We start from the raw sequence: 24,524 nt of genomic DNA, 5'->3' as shown, positions 1-24,524 counted from the left end.
CTGTATAATTTTGTTGCAAAACACAATGGAAAGTCATATTAACAGCTATCTTCGTGAGCTTTTCGTGGATAAGGCCTGTTTCTTTGAACCAACACTTAAGGCCTCCCGTTTTGAAAGGCGTACATTAGAATCATAAAAACGTATTTTCTTCGTATTTGGTGGAAGAGTAAAGTAAAAAGGCTGAGTAAATTAAATTATAGAGTAGAAAAAGGTGGAAGAGGAAAGGAAAATTAGAGATGAAAAGTCGATGTCTTTTCGGAAATGAGAAGCGAATTAGTGCTTAAAAGGAGATTTTAATTTTGTTTTATTTAGTGTGTGCGTACTTTTATCAGACATGCGTCAATTAGCTTCGATTTTGGAATCGAGGATTTGGGACCCCTGGACCAATATTTAACTCCTTATCACTTATGAAACGAAAAATTTACTTTGAATGTATATTGTAAAATTGTTCTTATAGCGTTAGTAAATTTAAAATGTCTTATAGTTTGTAACCCTATGTCAGGTTTATAAAATAGGCTTAAAATCGTTGAGCATTGGAATCTCATGATGACTACTAAAATTATGTCTTCTTTTCCCGACTGAAATCCTATGAATTTGACAACATCTTTTTCTGAAATATTAAAAAGTATCTTTTTCAATCAGTTGTATTATTCGAGTTTTTCAAAATATTTTTCTTTTCTAGCCAATGAAGACACCCCCCAGTTATATACCTTGTGCGGAAGGGGACCCCGTTCCTCACTAAGGGTTTTGCGTCATGGGCTAGAAGTGTCTGAGATGGCTGTGTCTGAATTGCCTGGTATTTCTAATGCGGTTTGGACAGTCAAAAGACGTGCTGATGGTAAATATATATAACACAGTGAATTCTTAGTAGGAAATAATTATATGCTAATTATTGGCTATTTTATCTATTAATTTAGATTTCTGAATGAAAGGTTTCTATTTTATTTTGTTGAGAAGGAAAATTTAAAAAGGCGACATATTAAAATAAGTTTTAGTGCAGGCACTGGCTATCCAGGTATTTATCCGGTTGTACGATAAAGATACTCTTGATTTCGGTCTAACATGGGCCACAAAATCTTCTGGAAGCACCTGGAACCATTTTCTGACCCCCTTAGCGTATTGCCATTATGCTTTGGTGGGTTTCTTTTCCGGAAATAGGCTGTGTGCACCTGTGGTAATGGCGATGCATAAACGCCATGTCCAGATTTGCCTAAGGGAAGTCTTTCCCCTTCAATTAAAGAGAGAAAATAATCTTGATGTTTTACCTTGGTCATGTGCACCTGGAACCATTTTCTGACCCCCTTAGCGTATTGCCATTATGCTTTTGTGTTTTTTTTTCATGAAAAAGGCTGTGTGCACCTGTTGTAATGGCGATGCATAAACGCCATGTCCAGATTTGCCTTAGGGAAGTATTTCCCCTTCAATTAAAGAGAGGAAATAATCTTGATGTTTTACCTTGGTCATGTGTACCTCTAGTAATAGTGATAATTTTGTGGGATTTTGAATTAAGAGGAGATTAATAAAATCAATTTTAAGGAGATAATCTGTAAGTAATTTGTTAAACTTTAATCGTGTGAAAACGAAGAACATTGGCTAACTCGTAGGTATTAATGTTTCCCCAGTAACTTCATATAGGAATGAGTTGATATATTTGTGTTCATAAGCTGAGCTGAAAATTAGGTGTCAATCAATAACGTGATCTATTGAGTTTTACCTGATCTCCCATTGAACATAGTCGTACTGTGTTCTCTTCGTAATAACAAAGGAAATTATATATTTTACGATTTAAAGAGTATCTGTGTGGTTTTGATGTTTTTAGTTGTTTTTTTCTAGTTGTCTCAAACAAACTGTGCTAAAAGGTTTTTCAATTGAGTTTCATTTTTACAGTTCATTCGGAGTATAGGCTACTTACACGAGGAGAAACTGGCGCCAATGTTGACATAAAAAGAAAACACCAATGCCATCTAACGATTAACGTTCAAGCTTATTTTTTTTTTTTTTTATTTTTTGTCCTGCGGTGGCGAAGTGGGTTTGACCTTAGCTTGCTAATGCGGGAACAGAGATCCAATCAGGCTGTAGCAACACTGTAGGGCCGACGCAGGGACCTTATTAGTCAAGAAGCGTGGGTAATCCGATTACGTTTTTTCAAATTTTTCTTGTCAACTTACTGTAAGTACGTAGCGACAGGTATCAATGTTAACCGAAACTATAAAAAATCGGAATTTTTATACCAATAGATACATCAAAAGAATCGAATTTTAATTCTTATTTAGAATATATAAATTTCATCAAGTTTGATCTTAACCATCAGAATTTACGTGCCTGAGAAAATTTGGCTGATTTTCGAAAAAAGGGGGAAAGACCCTCTAAAAGTTATAGAACCTTAATGAAAATCACACCATCATATTCAGCGTATCAGAGAACCCTAATTAGGAGGTTTTAAGCTCCTATCTACAAAAATGTTGAATATTGCATTTTTTGCCAGAAGAAAGATCACAGATGCGTGTTTATTTGTTTTTTGTGTGTTATTTGTTTGTTTTTTCTTCACAGGGGTGATCGTATCGACCCAGTTGTCCTAGAATATCGTGAGAGGGCTCATTGGAACGAAAATAAAAAGTTCTAGTGCCCTTTTTAAGTGACCAAAAAAAATGGAGGGCAACTAGGCCCCCTCCCACGCTCATTTTTTTCCCAAAGTCACCCGATCAAAATTTTGAGATAGCCATTTTGTTCAACACGGTCGAAAATATTATAACTATGGTCTTTTAGGATGACTTAATCCCTCGAAGCCCTGTCTTAAAAGGCAAGCCCTGTCTCAAAATACCACTCCAATGGGGGAAGAGCTTTAAACCGATACAGAGCTTTAAACCGAAGCAAGAAAAGGGGCTTTAGGGACCTTTATCAATTTAAGGGACCAATAGGGACCTTCACTCGATTTTAAGGACTTTGTGCCAGCCCTGTGAGAATTGCTTGGGGCTGGTCATTAGTAATTGGTGGGGGACTCTATCCTCTCTTTTGAGAGAAAGATTATCCCATCCAAGCTGGTTTGAAGCTGGTGGGTGGTATTCTTAGGATCAAAGAAAATTATTTTACAACAGGCAAGCCCTGTCTCAAAATACCACTCCAATGGGGGAAGAGCTTTAAACCGATACAGAGCTTTAAACCGAAGCAAGAAAAAGAGCTTTAAGAACCATTATCAATTTAAGGGACCAATAAGGACTTTCACTCGATTTTAGGGACTTTGTGACAGCCCTGTGAGAATTGCTTGGTGCTGGTTATTCGTGATTGGTGGGTGACTCCTCTCTTTTGAGAGAAAGATTAGCCCACCCAAGCTTGTTTGAAGCTGGTGGGTGGTATTCATAGAATCAAAGAAAATTATTTTACAACAGGCAAGCCCTGTCTCAAGATACCACTCCAATGGGGGAAGAGCTTTAAACCGATACAGAGCTTTAAACCGAAGCAAGAAAAGGGGCTTTAGGGATCTTTTTCAATTGAAGGGACCAACAGGGACCTTCACTCGATTTTAGGGACTTTGTGACAGCCCTGTGAGAATTGCTTGGGGCTGGTCATTCGTGATTGGTGGGTGACTCTATCCTCTCTTTTGAGAGAAAGATTATCCCACCCAAGATGGTTTGAAGCTGGTGGGTGGTATTCTTAGTATAAAAGAAAATTATTTTAAAACAGGCAAGCCCTGTCTCACAATACCACTCCAATGGGGGAAGAGCTTTAAACCGATACAGAGCTTTAAACTGAAGCAAGAAAAGGGGCTTTAGGGACCTTTATCAATTTAAGGGACCAACAGGGATCTTCACTCGATTTTAGGGACTTTGTGACAGCCCTGTGAGAATTGCTTGGTGCTGGTTATTCGTGATTGGTGGGTGACTCTCTCCTCTCTTTTGAGAGAAAGATTTCCCCCCCCCCCCAAGCTGGTTTGAAGCTGGTGGGTGGTATTCCTAGGATAAAAGAAAATTCTTTTACAACAGGCAAGCCCTGTCTCAAAATACCACTCCAATGGGGGAAGAGCTTTAAACCGATACAGAGCTTTAAACTGAAGCAAGAAAAGGGGCTTTAGGGACCTTTATCAATTTAAGGGACCAATAAGGACCTTCACTCGTTTTTAGGGATTTTTTGACAGCCCTGTGAGAATTGCTTGGTGCTGGTTATTCGTGATTGGTGGGTGACTCCTCTCTTTTGAGAGAAAGATTTGCCCACCCAAGCTGGTTTGAAGCTGGTGGGTGGTATTCTTAGGATCAAAGAAAATTCTTTTACAACAGGCAAGCCCTGTCTCAAAATACCACTCCAATGGGGGGAGAGCTTTAAACCGATACAGAGCTTTAAACCGAAGCAAGAAAAGGGGCTTTAGGGACCTTTATCAATTTAAGGGACCAATAAGGACTTTCACTCGATTTTAGAGACTTTGTGACAGCCCTGTGAGAATTGCTTAGTGCTGGTTATTCGTGATTGGTGGGTGACTCCTCTCTTTTGAGAGAAAGATTTGCCCACCCAAGCTTGTTTGAAGCTGGTGGGTGGTATTCTTAGGATCAAAGAAAATTCTTTTACAACAGGCAAGCCCTGTCTCAAGATACCACTCCAATGGGGGAAGAGCTTTAAACCGATACAGAGCTTTAAACCGAAGAAAGAAAAGGGGCTTTAGGGACCTTTATCAATTGAAGGGACCAACAGGGACCTTCACTCGATTTTAGGGACTTTGTGACAGCCCTGTGAGAATTGCTTGGTGTTGGTTATTCGTGATTGGTGGGTGACTCTATCCTCTCTTTTGAGAGAAAGATTTGCCCCCCCCCCAAGCTGGTTTGAAGCTGGTGGGTGGTATTCTTAGGATCAAAGAAAATTCTTTTACAACAGGCAAGCCCTGTCTCAAAATACCACTCCAATGGGGGAAGAGCTTTAAACCGATACAGAGCTTTAAACCGAAGCAAGAAAAGGGGCTTTAAGAACCTTTATCAATTTAAGGGACCAACAGGGACCTTTACTCGATTTTAGGGACTTTGTGACAGCCCTTGTGAGAATTGCTTGGTGCTGGTTATTCGTAATTGGTGGGTGACTCTATCCTCTCTTTTGAGAGAAAGATTTGCCCACCCAAGCTGGTTTGAAGCTGGTGGGTGGTATTCTTAGGATCAAAGAAAATTCTTTTACAACAGGCAAGCCCTGTCTCAAAATACCACTCCAATGGAGGAAGAGCTTTAAACCGATACAGAGCTTTAAACCGAAGCAAGAAAAGGGGCTTTAGGGACCTTTATCAATTTAAGGGACCAATAGGGACCTTCACTCGATTTTAAGGACTTTGTGACAGCCCTGTGAGAATTGCTTAGTGCTGGTTATTCGTGATTGGTGGGTGAATCCTCTCTTTTGAGAGAAAGATTTGCCCACCCAAGCTTGTTTGAAGCTGGTGGGTGGTATTCTTAGGATCAAAGAAAATTCTTTTACAACAGGCAAGCCCTGTCTCAAAATACCACTCCAATGGGGGAAGAGCTTTAAACCGATACAGAGATTTAAACCAAAGCAAGAAAAGGAGCTTTAGGGACCTTTATCAACTTAAGGGACCAATAGGGACCTTCACTCGATTTTAGGGACTTTGTGACAGCCCTGTGAGAATTGCTTGGTGCTGATTATTCGTGATTGGTGGGTGACTCTCTCCTCTCTTTTGAGAGAAAGATTTGCCCACCCAAGCTGGTGGGTGGTATTCTTAGGATCAAAGAAAATTCTTTTGCAACAGGCAAGCCCTGTCTCAAAATACCACTCCAATGGGGCAGAGATTTAAACCGATACAGAGCTTTAAACCGAAGCAAGAAAAGGGACTTTAGGGACCTTTATCAATTTAAGGGACCAATAGGGACCTTCATTCGATTTTAGGGACTAAGTGGCAGTCCTGACACAGCCAGGTGCCATTATAATAAAGCGTTGCTAGTAAATGTTGGTGTTTGCGGCAAATAAAAACAAAAGTTGTCGTTTAGTCAACATTTAACATACATCAGCTTACAAAAGAAAAGTGATAATGAGTAAACTCAATATTCTGAATAAACAGCACCCAATAGTTTATTTAAACAGCACGGGAGTTAAACAGGCTATTCAAATGCAACCTGCTATGTCAACATATTTTATAGAAAGAAAAAATAAATTTAAGCAAAGTTAACAACAGGCTATACTTACTTAATAACTTTTGGCCTATAAATTCCTTAAACGAATAACCTATCCGCACCTAAGAGATATTTTGTCTCCCACCCTTAATTCTTTACAATAATTTTCGCCAGATAAATATATAATTAATAACATCTTTACCTCATAATCAATTTCTAAACAGGCAAATAATGGATTTTCAAAGCCAATGTCAACACCAACCATATGGTAAACAAGAGTATTTGACTTGTGTGCTTCTAATGGAGACGAAATGGTTAGACGAGCCCGCGCATCACGATTCAAAATATAAACCAACTTCTGCTTCTCAACAGCACCTGGAAAAGAAATACAGCTTAAGACACGGTGAACAGTGACAAACTAGCCCTACAATTAATAATAAATATCAGTGAGAGAGTTAAACATCAGTTTGATTCAGAAATCTGAATTTTTCTCATTTAAAACCAGAAAGTAAATTAGCCATACGTTGGCGACATCGAAGTTAAGTGTGGTAAAGCTTTCTAATTTAGTTAATTATTAAATTAGTAAAATATATATGACGCAAATATAAAGTTTTCAAAATACCACTTTTTAAGATAAGGATACAAATCGTGGAATGTGTGGGCTTGGAGGGAACTTGCTCAATAACCAATTTCCTGGCTAAATGCGTCAATTTACCGCAAGGTCGTGGTTAGGTTTTTCATATATATACCCCGATTTTTGGGACTGAAGGTAGACTTTTTGACTTGCCGGGTGAACCTCTGCCCGTTTGTTTTCTCATTAGAAATACCTTGGACTTTGTCTTATAGTCGTAAGTGTCTTATTTATATTTTATTGTTGTTTTATTGAGACTTGTGGTCTACTTGGGACAGCCAGTCCCAGTAGCCAGAATATATCTGATTTTATTATATGGTAAATGAATAAAAGTATTGTATTTTAGACGAACTCTCTACGATCTATTTTTAGCCTCTCGAACATACTCAGTCGGTACGCCTCATTAGTTCGGTCATAGCCTAAGGCACGCTACCAAAGTTCAATTACCTTTGGGCCAGAGTTTATCTCCCCTATAAAGGGAGAATAAAGGCATCTACGACTACAACCCCAAATACCATAAAATAAAGTTTCACAACAACTGGTGGTCGCTGGAAAAACTGGGTCGAGAAGGCTAGATAACAATAGTAGATTGAAATAAAATGGCTTTATCAGATGGCGTAGGCAAGTTGACTTCTTTTTTAGCGGCGCTCAAATTAGCAAAACTTCGAGCAGCTTTGCTCGAACTTTGGCTATTAGATATAGATTTTTATCCCCCCAAAGAGTTGGGTACAACAGAAAAAATGGAGAAAAGGCACAATCAAAAAGTGTAAAATGAAAAAAAAAATAGTATTCAGTATTTAGCAAGTAGAAGTATGTGTATTGTTAGTAGTTTTATTAGTGTTAGTAATAACTGCAGTGAAGTAGTGCCGTATATACCTAAATAATAAAGTAATTGTACCGTGAATTAAAAGAATAAAATAAAACATAATACGTAAAGAAAAAAAATCTAGCTGGACCGATGAAACGTTGGTAAAAACAGAAGAATTTTAGTGATAATAGTAGCAAACAGGGTCCTGATTCAGCCTTACTACACGTACAGGCTATAGACTTATTGTTCTAGGGTAAGAATGCTACATTTTAGCAAAGGAAACACATAAATTGTGATCCGAATAATTATAGGTTGGAAGCTGCCATTTTCGAGTGTTTTAGGAGTAGAGAAGCTTCAAATATATGTCATTTTACGACGTAATAGCCAATAGAATTACCTTTGTTAAAGCTAACCCGAATACTAGGTTAGTTGTGGAACATCAAAAGCAAAGGGAAGATAAATATACATAAATATATAATTAAAGAACCTGAGGAAAGGGATGGATAAAAGGGGAAAAGTAACCATATAAGTAAGAGAACAAATATGGAAGCGTAGCCGAAGTCGCTGAAGGAAGCGAAAAAAAAAGAATTGTTACCCAGCTGTGATGGGAAGTCTGCATAAGGCAGGAAATTCGGTGAGAGAAACCGATAATCACAGAAAATGGAGGCGTGGGGATAGGTCTTAAAATGGCCTCATTTCCCTACACAGAGGACCTTCATTTGAATGATGGTGTTAGAAAAAGTTCAAATTCTGAATTAGCTGCACGAAATGAGTCAGAAGAAAGTTCAGATTTTAATTTTAAACCATGGCTGCTTTTGAGCCATATTGATGTAAAGCTACCAGTGTATGGAAACTGTTATGCTTGCTTACAAAGAATATAAGCCCACAATAAGACAAACAGAAAAGGTAATGCATCCTTTTGGGATAGCTAATATTGATAATTCTGGTCCGTTTTTACGGTTACTCAATAACGAACCATCCTGAAGTCTAGTCTAATTATAAATCAATACAGTTTAGTCAAATATCAGATAGAGTGTATATCAGATAAATACGGTCTGATAGTGGAAATCAAATAGAGTGAAGCCAATAGTCCCTGATATCCCAATTAGTCTACAAATCGTGTCTAGGAATCGTGTCTAGGATCGTGTCTAGGAAGCCAACATAAACTTTATCACGGGAACACTTACACAGTGGCGTTAATAGTTGACACGTAACTTTTAAATGGGTGTAGTAAACCTAATTAAATTATACATATTTAGAATCAGCATTAAAATGCTATTTTTTTTATATGCATATTGAAAAAAAAATATTTTTTTTTCGGGGGGGTTCATTAAAAAAAAACGAAGGAGGATTGTTTACTGAAATAGGGTCATTGGAAGCTAGCAAATTTGGAGGAGCTCAATCACTGCTGGTCTCTCGTTTTTAAGTACACGCAATGCATTTACTGACCTTTGACTCTTTGAGGAGAAACTTTCAGTCAAATTTGAAAAAAAAATTGTTTTGAAGAATTTTAAAATAATTATAATGGGAAAAACAGCAAGAGTTTACATTATGTGGCCACTACATGTACAAGCTGGCTGTAATCTTATTATAATTAGTTATAATCTAAGAGAATATTTTTTTTATTAGTTACAAATGGTAAAAAAAAAAAAAAAAAAAAGAAATTTTAAAGAAGCGCTATAAAGGTTTAAGAAAAACTTAGAATAAGCTTAGAAAACAAAAAGAGTGCTAGGTAAAGGAAACAAAAAGCGAAAAAAAAAATTAGCCTAAAAACTTACCAGGAAGTAATGCCAAGGACAAAATCCAGTAAAAATAAGCCAAAAATTAAACCTCATCGTCACGGACAAACCACAGTAGTTCAAGATAATAATTTTAACTCTAGCGATGTATTGGATCTGAGAAAACGAATTGGCACAGGAGATCCCTAGTTTAAACAATTGGTTTTCACCTGTGCCAACCCAAACACCCAAATCCCAAGCCGTCGAACCTTTAACAGAAACTAAACGTATCCACTTTTTTATTTAAAATATAACCTTTCACAACAGCAAAAACTCGCAGTAATGAGCAAATTCATTCTTGTAATTCTCCCAAATTCAAGCTTATCAGTAAACCGCAGACTACGGAACAACGCATTCAAAGCTATTCAACCTTGCCAATTGGATTATTTTCTTTCTTTCTTTGGCAAATAAGATTGTAATTAAAGCTAGAATAAAATTTGCAATAAGCATATCGTAAAAATTGCATTCTTATGAACAAATGAGGGCTAGAAAATGCGGCACAAAACTTAACTAAAAGTGCTCTAAAAATCAACTGGAAAATACAATGCTTTTAGAATACAAACACTTTTGGACGGAGAAACTTAAATAACTTCAGACAAATACAGGTTGCAAAAATTAGACATATCGTCTAAGTTGAAAAAATAGCCAGACGGAAGTGAAGTAAAAGAAATTGGGTGACAAATGAACACAAGTTAAAGTCGAAATGTAAGGCAAGACAACTTAAAGTTGGGAAGTTAAAGCGAAAACAGTTATGTTCGCTTATATGTCTAAAAAAAAAAAAAAAAAAAAAAAAAAAAAAAGAAAAAAAAAACTACCGTACGTAAGAAAAAAAGAAATATGGAGATAAGGATATATTCCTTGGAAAAGAACCACCTTTTTACTAAAAGGAAGAGCCTATGAGTAGATTTTAGCTAAAAATAAAAAGTGTTGTTATACATAATATATTGGAGTGTCTCTTATTCTTCATCCATCTATTACACTAAGCAGAATCACAAGGGAAACTGCTTTAGGGCCTACCAGGATCTTTTTAAGGTGATCAAGCACCGAATAGATATTACTGAGGTGAGGGCACAACAAGAAGGTAAAAAGTCAGAAAATTCCATCTCAAGCTTTTACAAACTGATTCTCAAGCTGCAAATTTAGCTATTGTTGAATATAATTTTGAAAAAAAGATATATATTCTTTTAGAAAAGAATAAACCTTGAATATGTGAATTACTACAGTTAAACCTAGTATTATGCAAAAAAAAAACTTGTCTCAGGTTTTTGACAACCCTTGAGCAAACGCAGCGCGTAGCGCATAGACGTAGTGTGATTTTTTTTGCGCATCATAGCACATATAACTGTAATTATATTTGCAAACTCGTGTTACTAAGAAATGAACAAAAAATTGCTCCCCGGGAAAAAAAGACTTACCTAGACGGAAGAGGAAAGAACCACTTATTATAAAGGCCTATTAGCCTGAACTTGGGGATATTTCATAAGTGCTTTAATGATTATGGGTTTGTTTATATATGTTTTTAAATATTGGTATTATAGGAAACATCAAACCCCAGAGAATGGATGTAAGAACCCCTGTCTGCACGAAACCATAATATCTCGCAAAGAAATTAATGAATTTAAAAAAAAAAAAAAAAAAAAAAAGAACTTTTATCTGCAACCGCAGACAACGGTTGGCACTACGAGTGCATAAATATGAAAATAAAAGAGTACGATAAATAGTGAAGCGAGTTCTTTGCTATGACAGTAGTAATACTTTTGATTGTAATTAAATTGGTATTTTGAGCGTTTTGTTAATTGGAAAAAAGAGTTATAACACATTTTAGTGTTCCTTTTTGAGAAATTTAATTTGAAAAAAAATGCTTTGTGTATATTTAAATTACTATATAATGTTTTAAAATAACTTTTAAAACTTTAACCAAATGTATTTTTTGGTAAATGGTGTATCTAAGTTTTGTTACTTAACAATGCTTGTGTAAGTTTATTACACAATGCTTGTGTATATACTATGTTTTTAATTTACTTTAAATTTTAACTAGTGATGTAATGTTATATCTAAATGTTTGTCCTCGAGTCAAAGTATTAATAGTTTTTTTTCCTATATGTTTCATTTTAAGCGGGATATTATTTTTGGAGTGATTAAAAAAGTGGAGAAAGTAAATAAAGTAATTAACTTTCGAATGCTGAGTGTTTCATTCTACTATGTATGTAAAAATATATGCTCTATATGTATACTAATGTGAATATTTATTTTAGATACAGCCTTAGTTAATTTTTTTTGGAAATCAAATTTTTCATAACATCTTTTTGGATCCATTTCTCAATCATTTCTTTGACGCATTTTTGGAAAGTAGCAAATTTCAAAGCCAGTTCAATTATATCCTAATACCATCAGAAACCAAACCATACTTGATCAACTGATATTTGGAAACTACAGAACTACAAAATCATCGAAAGTGAGATAAAAACAGAACTTAATTTAGGCCTAGAATATGTGCTACATAGCCAAATGGCTTATGTATGGAAATATGTGAAAATGCTTTGTGCTGAAAAAAAAATTTTTTAAAATTTTTTAATAAATAATTTTATATGTTATTTACCCAACGCATTTATAAAAAAAAAAAAAAAAAAAAAAAAAAATATACGGTATATCAACCACAAAGCAAATAAAAATTAAATTATTAATGGGAATTAAATTTAAACTAAAAAAAAATCAAGAAACTATTCTAATATAAATCTAATTTAAGCAAAACCACTAATATTATGTATAAGCCGCTTGGGGTCAAGTAAAACAGAAGATGCATATGAAGAGGGTAAAAGAGTAATTGTCAGTACTAGAGACAGAGAAAAAGAGAAACAAGGATGAATTTCAAATTGAAATCATTCGACAAAAAAAAGAACATGGCCTATATTGGACCAGAAACATAACCCTAAGGAAACCCATTGAGAGTAGATGCACATAATGACCCAAAGATGGCAGCATAATAGCTTTAAACGAAATTAATTTGTTTTTAAAGTAAAATATTGAGAATTGGGACAATTCTTCTTTAAATGGAGAGTATTGTGGTAAAGCTTTTTAATTTAGTTAATTATTAAATTAGTAAAATTATATATGACGTAAATATAAAGTTTTCAAAATACCACTTTTTAAGATAAGGATACAAATCGTGGAATGTGTGGGCTTGGAGGGAACTTGCTCAAAAACCAATTTTCTGGCTAAATGCGTCAATTTACCGAAAGGACGTGGTTAGGTTTTTCATATATATACCCCGATTTTTGAGGCTGAAGGCAGACTTTTTGACTTGCCGGGTAAACCTCTGCCCGTTTGTTTTCTCATTAGAAATACCTTGGACTTTGTCTTATAGTCGTAAGTGTCTTATTTATATTTTATTGTTGTTTTATTGAGACTTGTGGTCTACTTGGGACAGCCAGTCCCAGTAGCCAGAATATATCAGATTTTATTATATGGTAAATGAATAAAAGTATTGTATTTTAGACGAACTCTCTACGATCTATTTTTAGCCCCTCGAACATACTCAGTCGGTACGCCTCATTAGTTCGGTCATAGCCTAAGGGACGCTACCAAAGTTCAATTACCTTAGGGCCAGAGTTTATCTCCCCTATAAAGGGAGAATAAAGGCATCTACGACTACAACCCCAAATACCATAAAATAAAGTTTCATAACATAAGTTTCCGAAATATATTCACATTTGAATTAAAATGAACGAAGACATCGAAGTTAAGTTTCCGAAATATATTCACACTTGAATAAAATGAATGAAGACATCGAAGTTAAGTTTCCGAAATATATTCACATTTGAATAAAATGAACCAAAACATCGAAGTTAAGTTTCCGAAATATATTCACATTTGAATAAAATGAACGAAGACATCGAAGTTAAGTTTTCGAAATATATTCACATTTGAATAAAATGAACGAATAATTGAAATATCAGCAATATGAATCACTTTCCATTCATAACTAAGAACATTTCAAGAAAATAGAATTGTGATTTAGTTTACAGAGAGAAGAGGTTAAAACTAGAAGAAAACGCAATAAATAAAACCAATAAGGTGTTGTTGAGGGATTACCCTTCTCCATTACCTTGGGTCCATGTCAGAGCGCCGAATGTACAACAGTTCTGTCACCCATCACAGTTCCTGCATCATATCGAGAACTTTCACCATACTTGGCGCGCACCCCCTGGTGTATGTACTTCCTGGAAGTCGCAGAACCCTCGGATGCTAAGAGGAAGAATTTCCTCTCGGAACCGAGAGGTGCAGTCTGATCTTTTCCAATCCATGATCGGAGTATTATTCACGACTGTATCGCTTTTTATAGACTATTTGTATTTTCAGCTTTCAGACCTGATCACAATCCTTGATTGTTGACATATGGCATTTATGCCGCATATTCGGGTCTTTTAATCTTCGGTAACAAAGTAAAGGTAAAGAAAGACAGATAATGCAGCATTGGACTTTAAGTCCCTACTAGCGGTGCCGTTCTCTGCTTTATGGTAAGCGTTTGAAATTGTTTGAAAAATGATTATCATAAAATCACAACTTAAATATTGTAATAAAATTCTTACTACGACACTAAGAAAAATACATGATTTAAAGGCCCATTAATAAATATATTTGCACCATCTCAGGCACTCAATAGCATCAAAAAAATTAATGTTATATCTTCAACTTGGTTTTCACTGCAAAATGAGACATTTTACAACATTTCATAGAAGTTAATCCCATTCATATCCCTGGAAAATCTTTTTTATTGTTTTCATTGGTTCCTTGAAACCTAAACTAGCAGGAAAGTTTCACACAGATATTCAGAGGGCCTTTTTGTTTATTAAAATAGTTCATACTACTGATATAGAATCACTCATTACTTAGGCAGAAATTCTTAAAAGGCCCTTTCACAATCAGATTTTACTACTGCCGAGATTAAACTAGCACTAACTTGAGCCAATCAGGTCTTCCCAGAAATTGTCTTATTGGTTGATATCTTCTGTGAAAAATTCTGATTGGCTACATCTCAGTATTAGTAAAAGCTCAATGTGAATGGGTCTTAATGTTATTTGGTCTCAAACCAAGGACTATGAACTAGATTATCAGAGAAATAGTAGTAAAAATAATAGATCAGCTTCAGTCCCTAATGATTGCAAACACACATACAAGAGATCCTCTAAGAATTTACTGGATGGACCTCCCCAATAAGAGAAATAGAAAATAATGCCCAATAAATTCACTATCGAAATTCGGACCTTCTTGGGAGATTTAAAAGGTTATGCATTAATAAATAGAAGTTACGCAACAGATTCTACGTCAAGTTCTCAAACGGTTCCAGATTCAAATGTTAAGATAGAAAAAAAGTCAAGTCCAACCCTAAATTCGAATAATTATCCAGGGATAAAATCTTGCCATTTTATTTATCATATTTATAAATTTAATACTCTGATCCCGTTTATATAACCACTCTGATGTTGTAATGCACAATCTATAAAACAGAGTAGATCCAAATGCTCAGAATAGTCATAAAAGTATATCTCTACACCTCACAGCTGAAAATGGCACCTTGATGTTTGTGATCAACTTATCTCAACTGGAAGTCAAATCGATGCTGTGAACTATATCTGACACCATTGTCAAATATTCAAATTGTCACTGTTGTCAAATATTATTTGCTGTTGGAATTAATAAAAAAAACCTTGTGTAGCAAATATGTAGCAAATAAATCTTACCAATCATGACTGCTCTGCCTTTGGGATCAATTGCTAAATACTGGCCAGGAACCATTCTTCTGCACCCACTTTTGCCAAATGTTTCATGATGTACTTTTTCAAATACATTCTTCTGTGAGTTGTATTCCAGGATAACAATCCGTCCCGAGTCAGAACCAACAACAACAAAATCTGAAACATAAAAATGAACTCATACGATACACCTAGTGATACAAAGACCATTAGGATATAATTCAATATTCTCAGCTCAAAGTTGTTTTCATTTCCAAAAGAATCGAAAGTCTAACTTGTGTGAAACATCATTGAAAGCTTTAGAAGAAAGTCAACATTTTGAGATTCAAGTCTCACAGAACCCATTTAAAAAACGAGTCTAATCGCAGTTCAATGTTGCATTTATACATGCATCTGTTAAACTTTAGCATAGTAAAAATTACGAGATAATCAAGCTTTTAAGTGAAAATTTATTTGTCCATGGACGGTACCATCTTCCTTGATATAGTATGTAATATCAAAGCAGCAAAATAAGAACGCTTCCAAATTATTGATAGTTTTAGATGATAAAAAATAATATTGAAAACATGATGGACGCTTTTTAAGAAAAATTATTATTTTAAACAGGTTTCTAATATCCATTTAATATCCACTAAATCATTTAAATAATAGGCTTTTTCTGACGACATTGTTGGTTAACAATCTGATCTGACGTGACCTATTTTTTTAATCAATAATCATGTTCAAGCGACCAGGCAAAGTTTTGTTGATCAACATTGTGGATGAAAATGAACCAAAACTGAAATCGTTGGTGGTCAAACCTGTTGGTTAAATATTTCAAGGCATAACTGAGGCCCTAGACGAGACATAACAGTAAAATATTGTACTGGCACGTTAACAAATTGAGAGGAAGTAGTCAATCCGGACTTGTCCCAGTTAAAGATAGGAATGGGGTGGCAATTAGCGATAAGGAAAAAGCTAAAGCGAGATGGACCGAACATTTTGAGAACTTGCTTAACCGAGATAGAGTTGCAGGAAAAAATATGGAGGAAAATGAGAAAGTTTGTAATACCTTGGATGTGAAGGAAGATTTGTTTTGCCAGGATGAATTAGTAACAGTACTAAAAAGATTAAAGAATAATAAGGCTCCAGGTGCTGATAGAACGGTAAATGAGTTTCTTAAGTATGGTGGCTCTGAGGTTAGAAATAAGTTATTGAAGATTATGAATATGATTTTTGAAAAAGGGGGAAGTACCTAACGATTTTAGGAAAACCTTAATTAAGCCACTTTATAAGAAAGGTGATAAAAGTGAGTGTGGTAATTATCGAGGCATTAGTCTGGTCTCTGTAGGTAGCAAATTGCTTAGTAATATGATACTTTTTAGACTGAGAGATGACTTAGACAAAGTTTTAAGAAAAGAACAGTGCGGTTTTAGAAAAGGTAGAGGATGTCTTGACCAAATTTTCACTCTTAGGCTAATAATTGAGAAGTGCCTGAGTTTTCAAACACCTTTGTTCCTCAGTTTTATAGATTATTTGCAAGCGTCCGATTCTGTTGATAGAGGAGCTTCAGTAAAGGTTTTATCCTTGTGTGGTATACCAGACAAATACATTAAAGTGATTAGTGCTATATACGAGAATAACACTGCTGAGGTTAAGGTAGGAAATGAGGGTAGCAGCTGGTTTTGTTTTAAATCAGGAGTTAAGCAGGATTTTTTTCTATCACCCTTTATATGGATTATTTAGATGGACTTTGTTTTAAGGAACACAGGAAAGTCAATGGGAGACCACGGAATCAAATGGGGAGGAAAAAGTCTCCTGGACTTGGATCACGCTGATGATTTAAGCATCTTAGATGAAAGTGTAAGCAAAATGAATGAAGTTTTAGAGCTTTTGCGAGTTCAGGGTGCTAGTAATAGTTTGAAAATTAATGTTAGGAAGACTAAGTCACTAAGGCTAGGAATAAGTAAAGATGAAAAGGTGACGTTGGGTAATGAAAAGACTGATCAGGTGGGCAGCTTCACTTACCTTGGTAGTATTATTAGTAAAGATGGTGGGAGCAGTGAAGGTTTTAAAAATAGAATAGCCAAGGCTCAGGGTGTTCTTTCACAGTTAAAAAGAAGTTTGGATGAATAGGAAGATAAGTCTATTAACCAAGATTACAATATTCGAGGCTACAGTGATGACACTGGTCACATATGGTTCTAAAGCATTGGCACTCCGAAAAGAGGACTAATACTTGCTAGATGTTTTCTAGAGAAATGGCTAAAGGATTATTCTGGGTACCCAGATGACTGATCGTATTTCAAACAATAGGCTGTACGAAAAATGTGGTTCAATACCGCTTTCTGGGTCTATAATGAAAGAAAGGATTAGGTGGTTAGGGTATGTTTTGCGGATGATGGATGACAGATTGACGAAGATTTTTCTTTTCTGCAACCATCTAGGGCTAACCGGAATGCAGGTCGTCCTCGTCTGGGGTGGGAAGACGTCATAAAGAAAGATTTAAAGGTAATGGGAACTTCGTGGGCGGGTGTAAAAAGGGAGGCTTTGAATAGATTGGGGTGGAGGAGGAGCGTGCGTAGCTGTGTTGGCCTCAGGTGGCTTGGTGCTGCGATGAGTTGTTAGTAGTAGTAGTAGTAGTAGACGGTCAATCATTTTGATCAACAGTTTCCGTCAATCGATTGAGGTGTGCTTTTATCAACCATCAATCGAACCTTCAATCAGCCCTTCAATCTCGACCAAAGCTGATCTAACACGCTGCTTTTGATAAAAATGGTTGAGTCATTCAAACTTTCTATCAATCACCGTCAACGCTTGACTGAAGCGTCAAACAGGTTCCGAGTAGGTCAATCATGACTCAAGCGTCAAACAGGTTCCGAGTAGGTCAATCATGCTTGAGTTAATCGATTGACATAAGCTTTTGATCAAAATGATTGACCGTCTAGGGCCTCCTTAAGATCATGAAGAAAATCGTTTTTGTTTGTACAATTCTTAGGGGGAAAGGCCATAAAGGTTGTTATATTTATTATGAGCTTCATCTCTTACCCAAACTAATACATGAAAAGGTAGTTTCTTTCAAATTTCCTCCTCTTTCATCTCCAAAGAGCACTTAAGATCTGACCATTCGTTGGAGAACTTTCACCATTTACTCCAAGTATATGGAACCACAACGCCTTTAAAGTTATTAAAATAAAAGAAAACAAGTTTTTTTAAACTGAAAGTAAGGAGCGACATTAAAACTTAAAACGACCAGAAATTATTCCGTATATGAAAGGGGTTGTCCCCTCCTCAACTCCTCGCTCTTTACGATAATTTTTATCTTTTTAAAAAATAAAGTTGTGAGACAGTAAAACTTTAAAGTAAAGAGCAAGGCGTTGAGGAGGGGACAGCCCCTTTCATATACGGAAAAACTTCTGTTCGTTTTAAGTTTTAACGTCACTCCTTATTTTCAGTTAAAAAACTTGTTTTTTTAATATTTAATTTCTGAATGTTTTTTAATTCATTTTGATTTTGGATCACCGTAAATGAATAATTAAAACAAAATGTTCATATTAATTTTACTTTTTTTTGCTAAATGGCTTTCTCGAAATTTTTTTCTTATGTAACTTGCGAATTAACTTACGTAACGAACTTCTATATTCGTATATTTTTATTAGGTATATTAGGGGGTTCGCCCCATATTCAATACCTCGCTCTTTATGATGAAGTTCAAATTTTGGTCCAATGCTTTAAGAATGACCCCCTTAATCACAAAGGCCGTTAATTAGAATAAATAGCTCTGATGAAAGTACAAAAAAAAACTTTAGCGTACAGAGCGAGGTAATGACTAGGAGGCGAACCCAATCACATACGTATCAATTTCTGTTCGTTTTAAATCTTAACGTTGCTCCTTACTTTCAGTTGAGAAAATTGTTTTTTTATTACTTAATTTCTGATAGTTTTTTTTTAATAATTCTGGGAAATCCGGCGCCCCCTTCATAGCAGTGTCCCTTTTCCAATAAAAACTTCTTCCATGGAAAGATCCTCCCGAGTAACAACCTCCTCCGAGCCCCCTCCCACCAAAAAAATCCCTCCTGAGAACGTCTGTATACTTCCCAATAACCAATATTATATGCAAATAAAGGGCATCGCTTGCAGCCCTTCCCCTGGAAACTGTGGGGGATTAAGTCATCCTCAAAGACATATTTTTTAGATTTCCGACTATGCTGAACAAAATGGATATCTCAAAATTTTGATTGGGAGACTTTGGGGGGAAATGAGCGTGGGAGGGGGCCAATTTGCCCTCCAATTTTGTTGGTCACATAAAAAAGGCACTAGAACTTTTTATTTCCGTTTGAACGAGCCCTAATACGATATTCTAGGACTACTGGATCGATACGATCACCCCTGGAAAAAAAAAAAAAAAAAGAAGAAAAAAAAAAACGCATCCGTGATCTTTCTTCTGGCAAAAAAAATTAAAAAAGTCCACTTTTTTGTAGATAGGAGCTTGAAACATCTACAGTAGGATTTTCTATTACGCTGAATCTGATGGTTTAATTTTCATTAAGATTCTATCACTTTTAGGGGGTGTTTCCTTATTTTCCAAAAATAAGGCAAATTTTTCTCAGGCTCATAGCTTTGGATGGGCTAGACTAAGTTTGATGAAATTCATACACTAGAAATCAGCATAAAAATTTGATTCTTTCGATATATTTACTGGTACCAAAACTCCGTTTTTTTAGAATTTCGGTTACTATTGAGCGGGGTCACTCCTTACAAATAGTTTGTTACCACGAACTGTTTGATACATGTCTCTTGTATTTGTCTACGGTATTAGTAGTTCATAGGCATGTGACATGGATTTAGGACCTATACGATGAAACAAAAAGCTTTGACAAGCTAGTTCAGATAATTCGCGGTATCGAACTAAAGTGGTCAAGAGTGACTTGGGTCAATAGCAACCAAAACTATAAAAAGGGTTTTGATAAGAATTAATGCATCAATAGAATTGGCTTTTTTGCTGATCTTAATATATCCTAAGATTTTTACAAATAGTATTTGCTATTATGGAGTGTACATTTTTTGGGGAGGGGGGATTTTCAGCAGGGAAGTTAATTTTCCTAGGAAAGAATTTTCAATAGAAAGAAATTTCCGGGGTAAGGAGGATTCTCATGCTAAAATTTCAAAGGGGGGAATGGTATTTCTAGGCATCATTTGAAAGACGGTCGAAAAATAAGTCGACAATTCTTTCAACTGAAAGTAAGGACCAACGTTAAAACTTAAAAAGAACAGAAATAATTCCATCTATGGGGGGGGGGAGGGGGTGCTACCCCTTTCTCATCCATCAGTCTTTAGAGACTTCATAAATGACTTCGTGGAGAATTACTGACTTTGGGGATAAAATGTACTTTCGAGGCTTCAAACACTTTCTCCCTACCTACACAGAGATTAACCGACCCTCTTCCATAATGACTGATGCATAATTATAAACTACCATGCATAATTTCATCAATTAACATAGTCTCAAAACAATTAACAGAGTTAAATGATGCTTTAAAATATATTTTTTTTATGAACTGCTTATTTAGTATGGACTACATCTATCTTAGTAACAAACAATCCTTTCTAATAGAGATAAACGCATGATGATATTAATAAATATACGGTATTCTACTTCTTATAAGGAAATTATTCAAAGATACTTCAGTAGATGGCTGTTAAATGAGGCAGTCAACTTCAAAATCAAATAACTCCTGACACGTAACTCCTACAAATCGGTCCAATACATAGTTGGAGATTAAACTCTTAATTTGAGTCTGACTTTTTACCCCTTGATTTTCAATCAACACAAAAGCCAGAATGGTTTTAGTTCTTTTGTCTCTAGCCAACTATGTTGCATCAATTGATATGATACTTTTAAAAGACTACATGTCCTCTCAAAATGACAATATACTGAACTCACCTCGCTGAGGTTTAAGGTCTTATCAGAAATAAACCATTACTTTGCTCATCTCAAACTAGCCTATCAAAAGCAAGAAAGACACCCTAGTTTCCTGGTAAAGCGCATTCCGATGTTGGGGCCACTTTAAAAATGTCCTATGCTAGCCTGCTAGCACGGGTGCTGAATTTTCGATCATACATGACAAATGAAGCGTATCTTGTTTTCGGGGGGGGGGGGGGGAGAAATTTTGAAGTTTTTTTCAGGGGAAGGGGGCATCTTCCAGTCAAGTTACTTGAAAGACAAAATCAACTTGGCCTACGGTGCTCTGCGTTAAGACAGCTTGTGTTTCGTACCTTTCAAAAGCTTGCAACTTTAGACTGTAGCATTTTCCAAAATTCTTGAAGGAAAAAATTGGCTGTGTTTTTTTTTTATGTAAAATCCAGACATTTAACATTCTACAGGGTTTTTCATGCAAGATTTACACATGAATAATGAAGCACAACAATTAAACAACGTTTTCACTTTACAAGAACCAGCTTATCAATTCAGAGGCATGCTTAGCAATATGGTTGTGATGCTGAACGGTAGCAGTTTCAAGCCTCTAAACCATGGCTATGAGGCTAAGGACTTCAATAATAGCATTAAATACTCAGAAGCTCAGTTCGAAACTGAAAAACCTATTAGTTATTTTCCAAGTATCCAGAGCCTCGACTGTTCTAAGACAGGGCTACCTGGAATAGAAAAAGAGGACTTCCATCCCCGTCAAAGATTTTTTTCAGAATACGAACTGCAATTTAATAATGAAGCACATATTATTAATGGTTTCTATTTGCAAGATCATTTTGGCATCAGTTTTGAGCCTTCTGACCCAACTGTTCCTAGTTATGTAGCCGAAGACATAAGTGACGAACCAGAGACAGATTTGGAAAAATTTTCTAAACATTATTCTCTAACTGCTACGGAACTTGAAGAAGGTGCTTCTGGGAAAGTATTCTTAGCAACGAGAAACTGTGATTTAAAACAAGCAGCTGTAAAAAGATAAATTTAAACCCAACTCACCTAATCCAGTTGGACTGTGGGAAATTTTTACCAAAGGAAATATATTTTTTGAACAAATTTAGAGATATTGATGGCTGTGTGAAGTTACTCGACTATTTTATAGTCGGAGAGGAATGTTGGATTACAACAGAGTATCATCAGAACTCAATAACATTAACAGAATTTATCAACAACCATGAACAGTTAAGTGAAAATAGAGTTATCAATCTTTTTGAACAAATATTATCCATAGTTTCGAGATTGGAAATGGCTGGCATAGCACACAGAGATTTGAAAGGGGACAATATCCTTGTTGACGAAAATGAAAATATATTGGTTATTGACTTTGGATTAGCTGAAACTTTGGAGACGGCAAATGGAATTTTATGTGGCACTCCTGGTTACTTGCCTCCAGAAGTTGAATCCTGTGAAGCCAAATATATGATAGGACCGGTAACTACTTGGTCTCTAGGGGTTATATTGGGATCCCTCTTGATTGGCAGAGAACCATTTCAGAACGGGCGACGTTCCCTTGAAGCGAAACGTATGATAGACTCGGGACTAAAAAGCAGGAATTGTTCACGATTGGCTCGTAGTTTAGTGCGCAAGTGTTTACAACTAACGAGAGACAACAGACCAAGTGTGAAAGAAATTCGTCAAGATCCTTGGTTAAGTGTACACAGGAGTGCTTAATGTGAAAATAGGCCACTTTTAGGAATATATCAAACGGTTTGAATCAAAATTTATTGTGTGTTGTTTTTTTTATTATATTTTCCAATACAAATTTAGTACATATGATAACGTTTTTGTTTATATTCTTTAGATTATATCGCACAAGCAGTGCTTTTACTATAACCGAATTTTCTAGAATGAAAACTTATTTCTTCATAATATCTCCGAAGAATAACGTTTTAAAATGCAAACTTTTAACGCAAAATACGAATCGTTAATTTTAGCTAATCTCAGTTTTCAGAGTGATTACAAGGAACCCAATTTTTTAAAAGCACTGTACACTGAGAACAATCATCTTGAGAATATACTTAACCGTGATTAAATAAAAAATAACAAGTTTTTTGAACTGAAAGTAAGGGGCAACATTGAAACTTAAAACGATCTGAAATTATTACGTGCATGAGGGGATTGCCCTCCCCCCCTCCTCAATACCTCGCTCTTTACGCTGAAGTTTCATTTTTTTTATAATTATTTAAGGATGACTCCTGAATCAAAACCTCAGTTTAATTAGAATAACAAGCTCTTTTAAAAGTTCTAAAAAAAACTTTAGCGTAAAGAGCAAGTTTATTAAGAGGGGGGCAACCCCCCTCATATACTTAATAATTTCTGTTCGTTTTGAGTTTTAATGTTGCTCCTTGCTTTCAGTTGAAAAAAAAATTATTTAATTTCTGATCGTTTTTTAAATAATTCTGGAAAATCCTGCTACCCCTCCATGGAAAATTCCCTGCCCCTACAAAAAATTCCTCCATAAAAAGATCCAACTAATTAACCCCCCCCCATACACCAGTAAACACCCCTGAAAAATGTCTGCATGCTTCCCAATAGCCAATACTATGTAAACAATGGGCAAAGTTCATAGCTTAGAGCTCCTCCTCCTCCTGAAACTGTGGGAAACAAGTCATCCTCAAAAACTTAATTATCAGATTTTTCGATTGAGCTGAACAAAATGGCTTTCTCTAAATTTTGATCGGGCGAGTTTTGGGGAAAATGAGCGTGGGATGGGGGCTAGCTGCCCTCCAATATTTTCGGTCTCTTAAAAAGGACCCTAGAACGTTTGAATTCCGATCAAATGAGCACTCTCCCAATCTTCTATGATCACTGGCTCGATACGATCACCTCTATGGAAAACAAACAAAAACAAATGAACACACATCCGTGATCTTTAGTATGGCAAAAAAAGAAGCAAAATTCCACATTTTTGCACATATGAGCTTGAAACTTCTACAGTAAGGTATCTGATGGTGTGATTTTCATGAAGATCACTTGATGTTTTGGGGGTGTTTCCCCCTTCAAAAAAAAAATTACGCTGAAATTTTTCTTTAGAACTCTTAAAAAGAGCTTATTATTCTAATTAAACGGCGTTTATGATTCAGGAGTCACTCATAAATAATTATAACAAAAAGTCAAACTTTAGCGTAAAGAGCGAGGTATTGAGGGGGAGTGGCAATCCCCTGATATACGTAATAATTTCAGTTCGTTTTAAGTCTTAATGTTGCCCCTTACTTTCAGTTGAAAAAACTTGTTACTTTTTATTTAATCACGGTTAAGTATATTCTCAAGATGATTGTTCTGAGTGCGAAGTGCTTTGCCAACAGACGAAAAAGAAGCGAAAATGATAGAGTCAGATATTTCGTCCGGGACTTCCACCTAGCCGTCTTCAATGCTTAAAAAAAAGAAGTAAAACTAATCTTTTGAATTAACTCAACTGAGCAGAAGAAAGAAAAAATCAAACAAAAAAAAACAATTCAAAATAAATTGAAGACTACTCACTAATTAGATTGGGCAAGAAT

The 24,524-nt window shown here is 35.6% G+C and overlaps 1 protein-coding gene and 1 pseudogene across 1 annotated transcript; one reads left to right on the top strand and one right to left on the bottom strand.

Moving 5' to 3' along the window:
- Positions 1 to 45: 45 nt before the first annotated feature.
- Positions 46 to 20,542, bottom strand: LOC148952361 (splicing factor 3B subunit 3-like). Its single transcript, XM_089089183.1, has 4 exons — positions 20,518 to 20,542; positions 15,051 to 15,221; positions 6,295 to 6,467; positions 46 to 180 (listed from the first exon to the last, which is right to left on the bottom strand). The coding sequence occupies exons 1-4, from the start codon at positions 20,540 to 20,542 to the stop codon at positions 46 to 48; spliced, it is 504 nt and encodes a 167-aa protein (XP_088945309.1).
- Positions 20,543 to 21,448: 906 nt separating this feature from the next.
- Positions 21,449 to 22,695, top strand: LOC148952360 (serine/threonine-protein kinase pim-2-like; annotated as a pseudogene).
- Positions 22,696 to 24,524: the final 1,829 nt, after the last annotated feature.

This window comes from Artemia sp. Qi Xiang Cuo, chromosome 5 (assembly GCF_049724085.1).
Source record: "Artemia sp. Qi Xiang Cuo chromosome 5, ASM4972408v1, whole genome shotgun sequence".
NCBI lineage: Eukaryota > Metazoa > Arthropoda > Branchiopoda > Anostraca > Artemiidae > Artemia > Artemia sp. Qi Xiang Cuo.
This window is presented reverse-complemented; position numbering and strand designations above follow the sequence as displayed.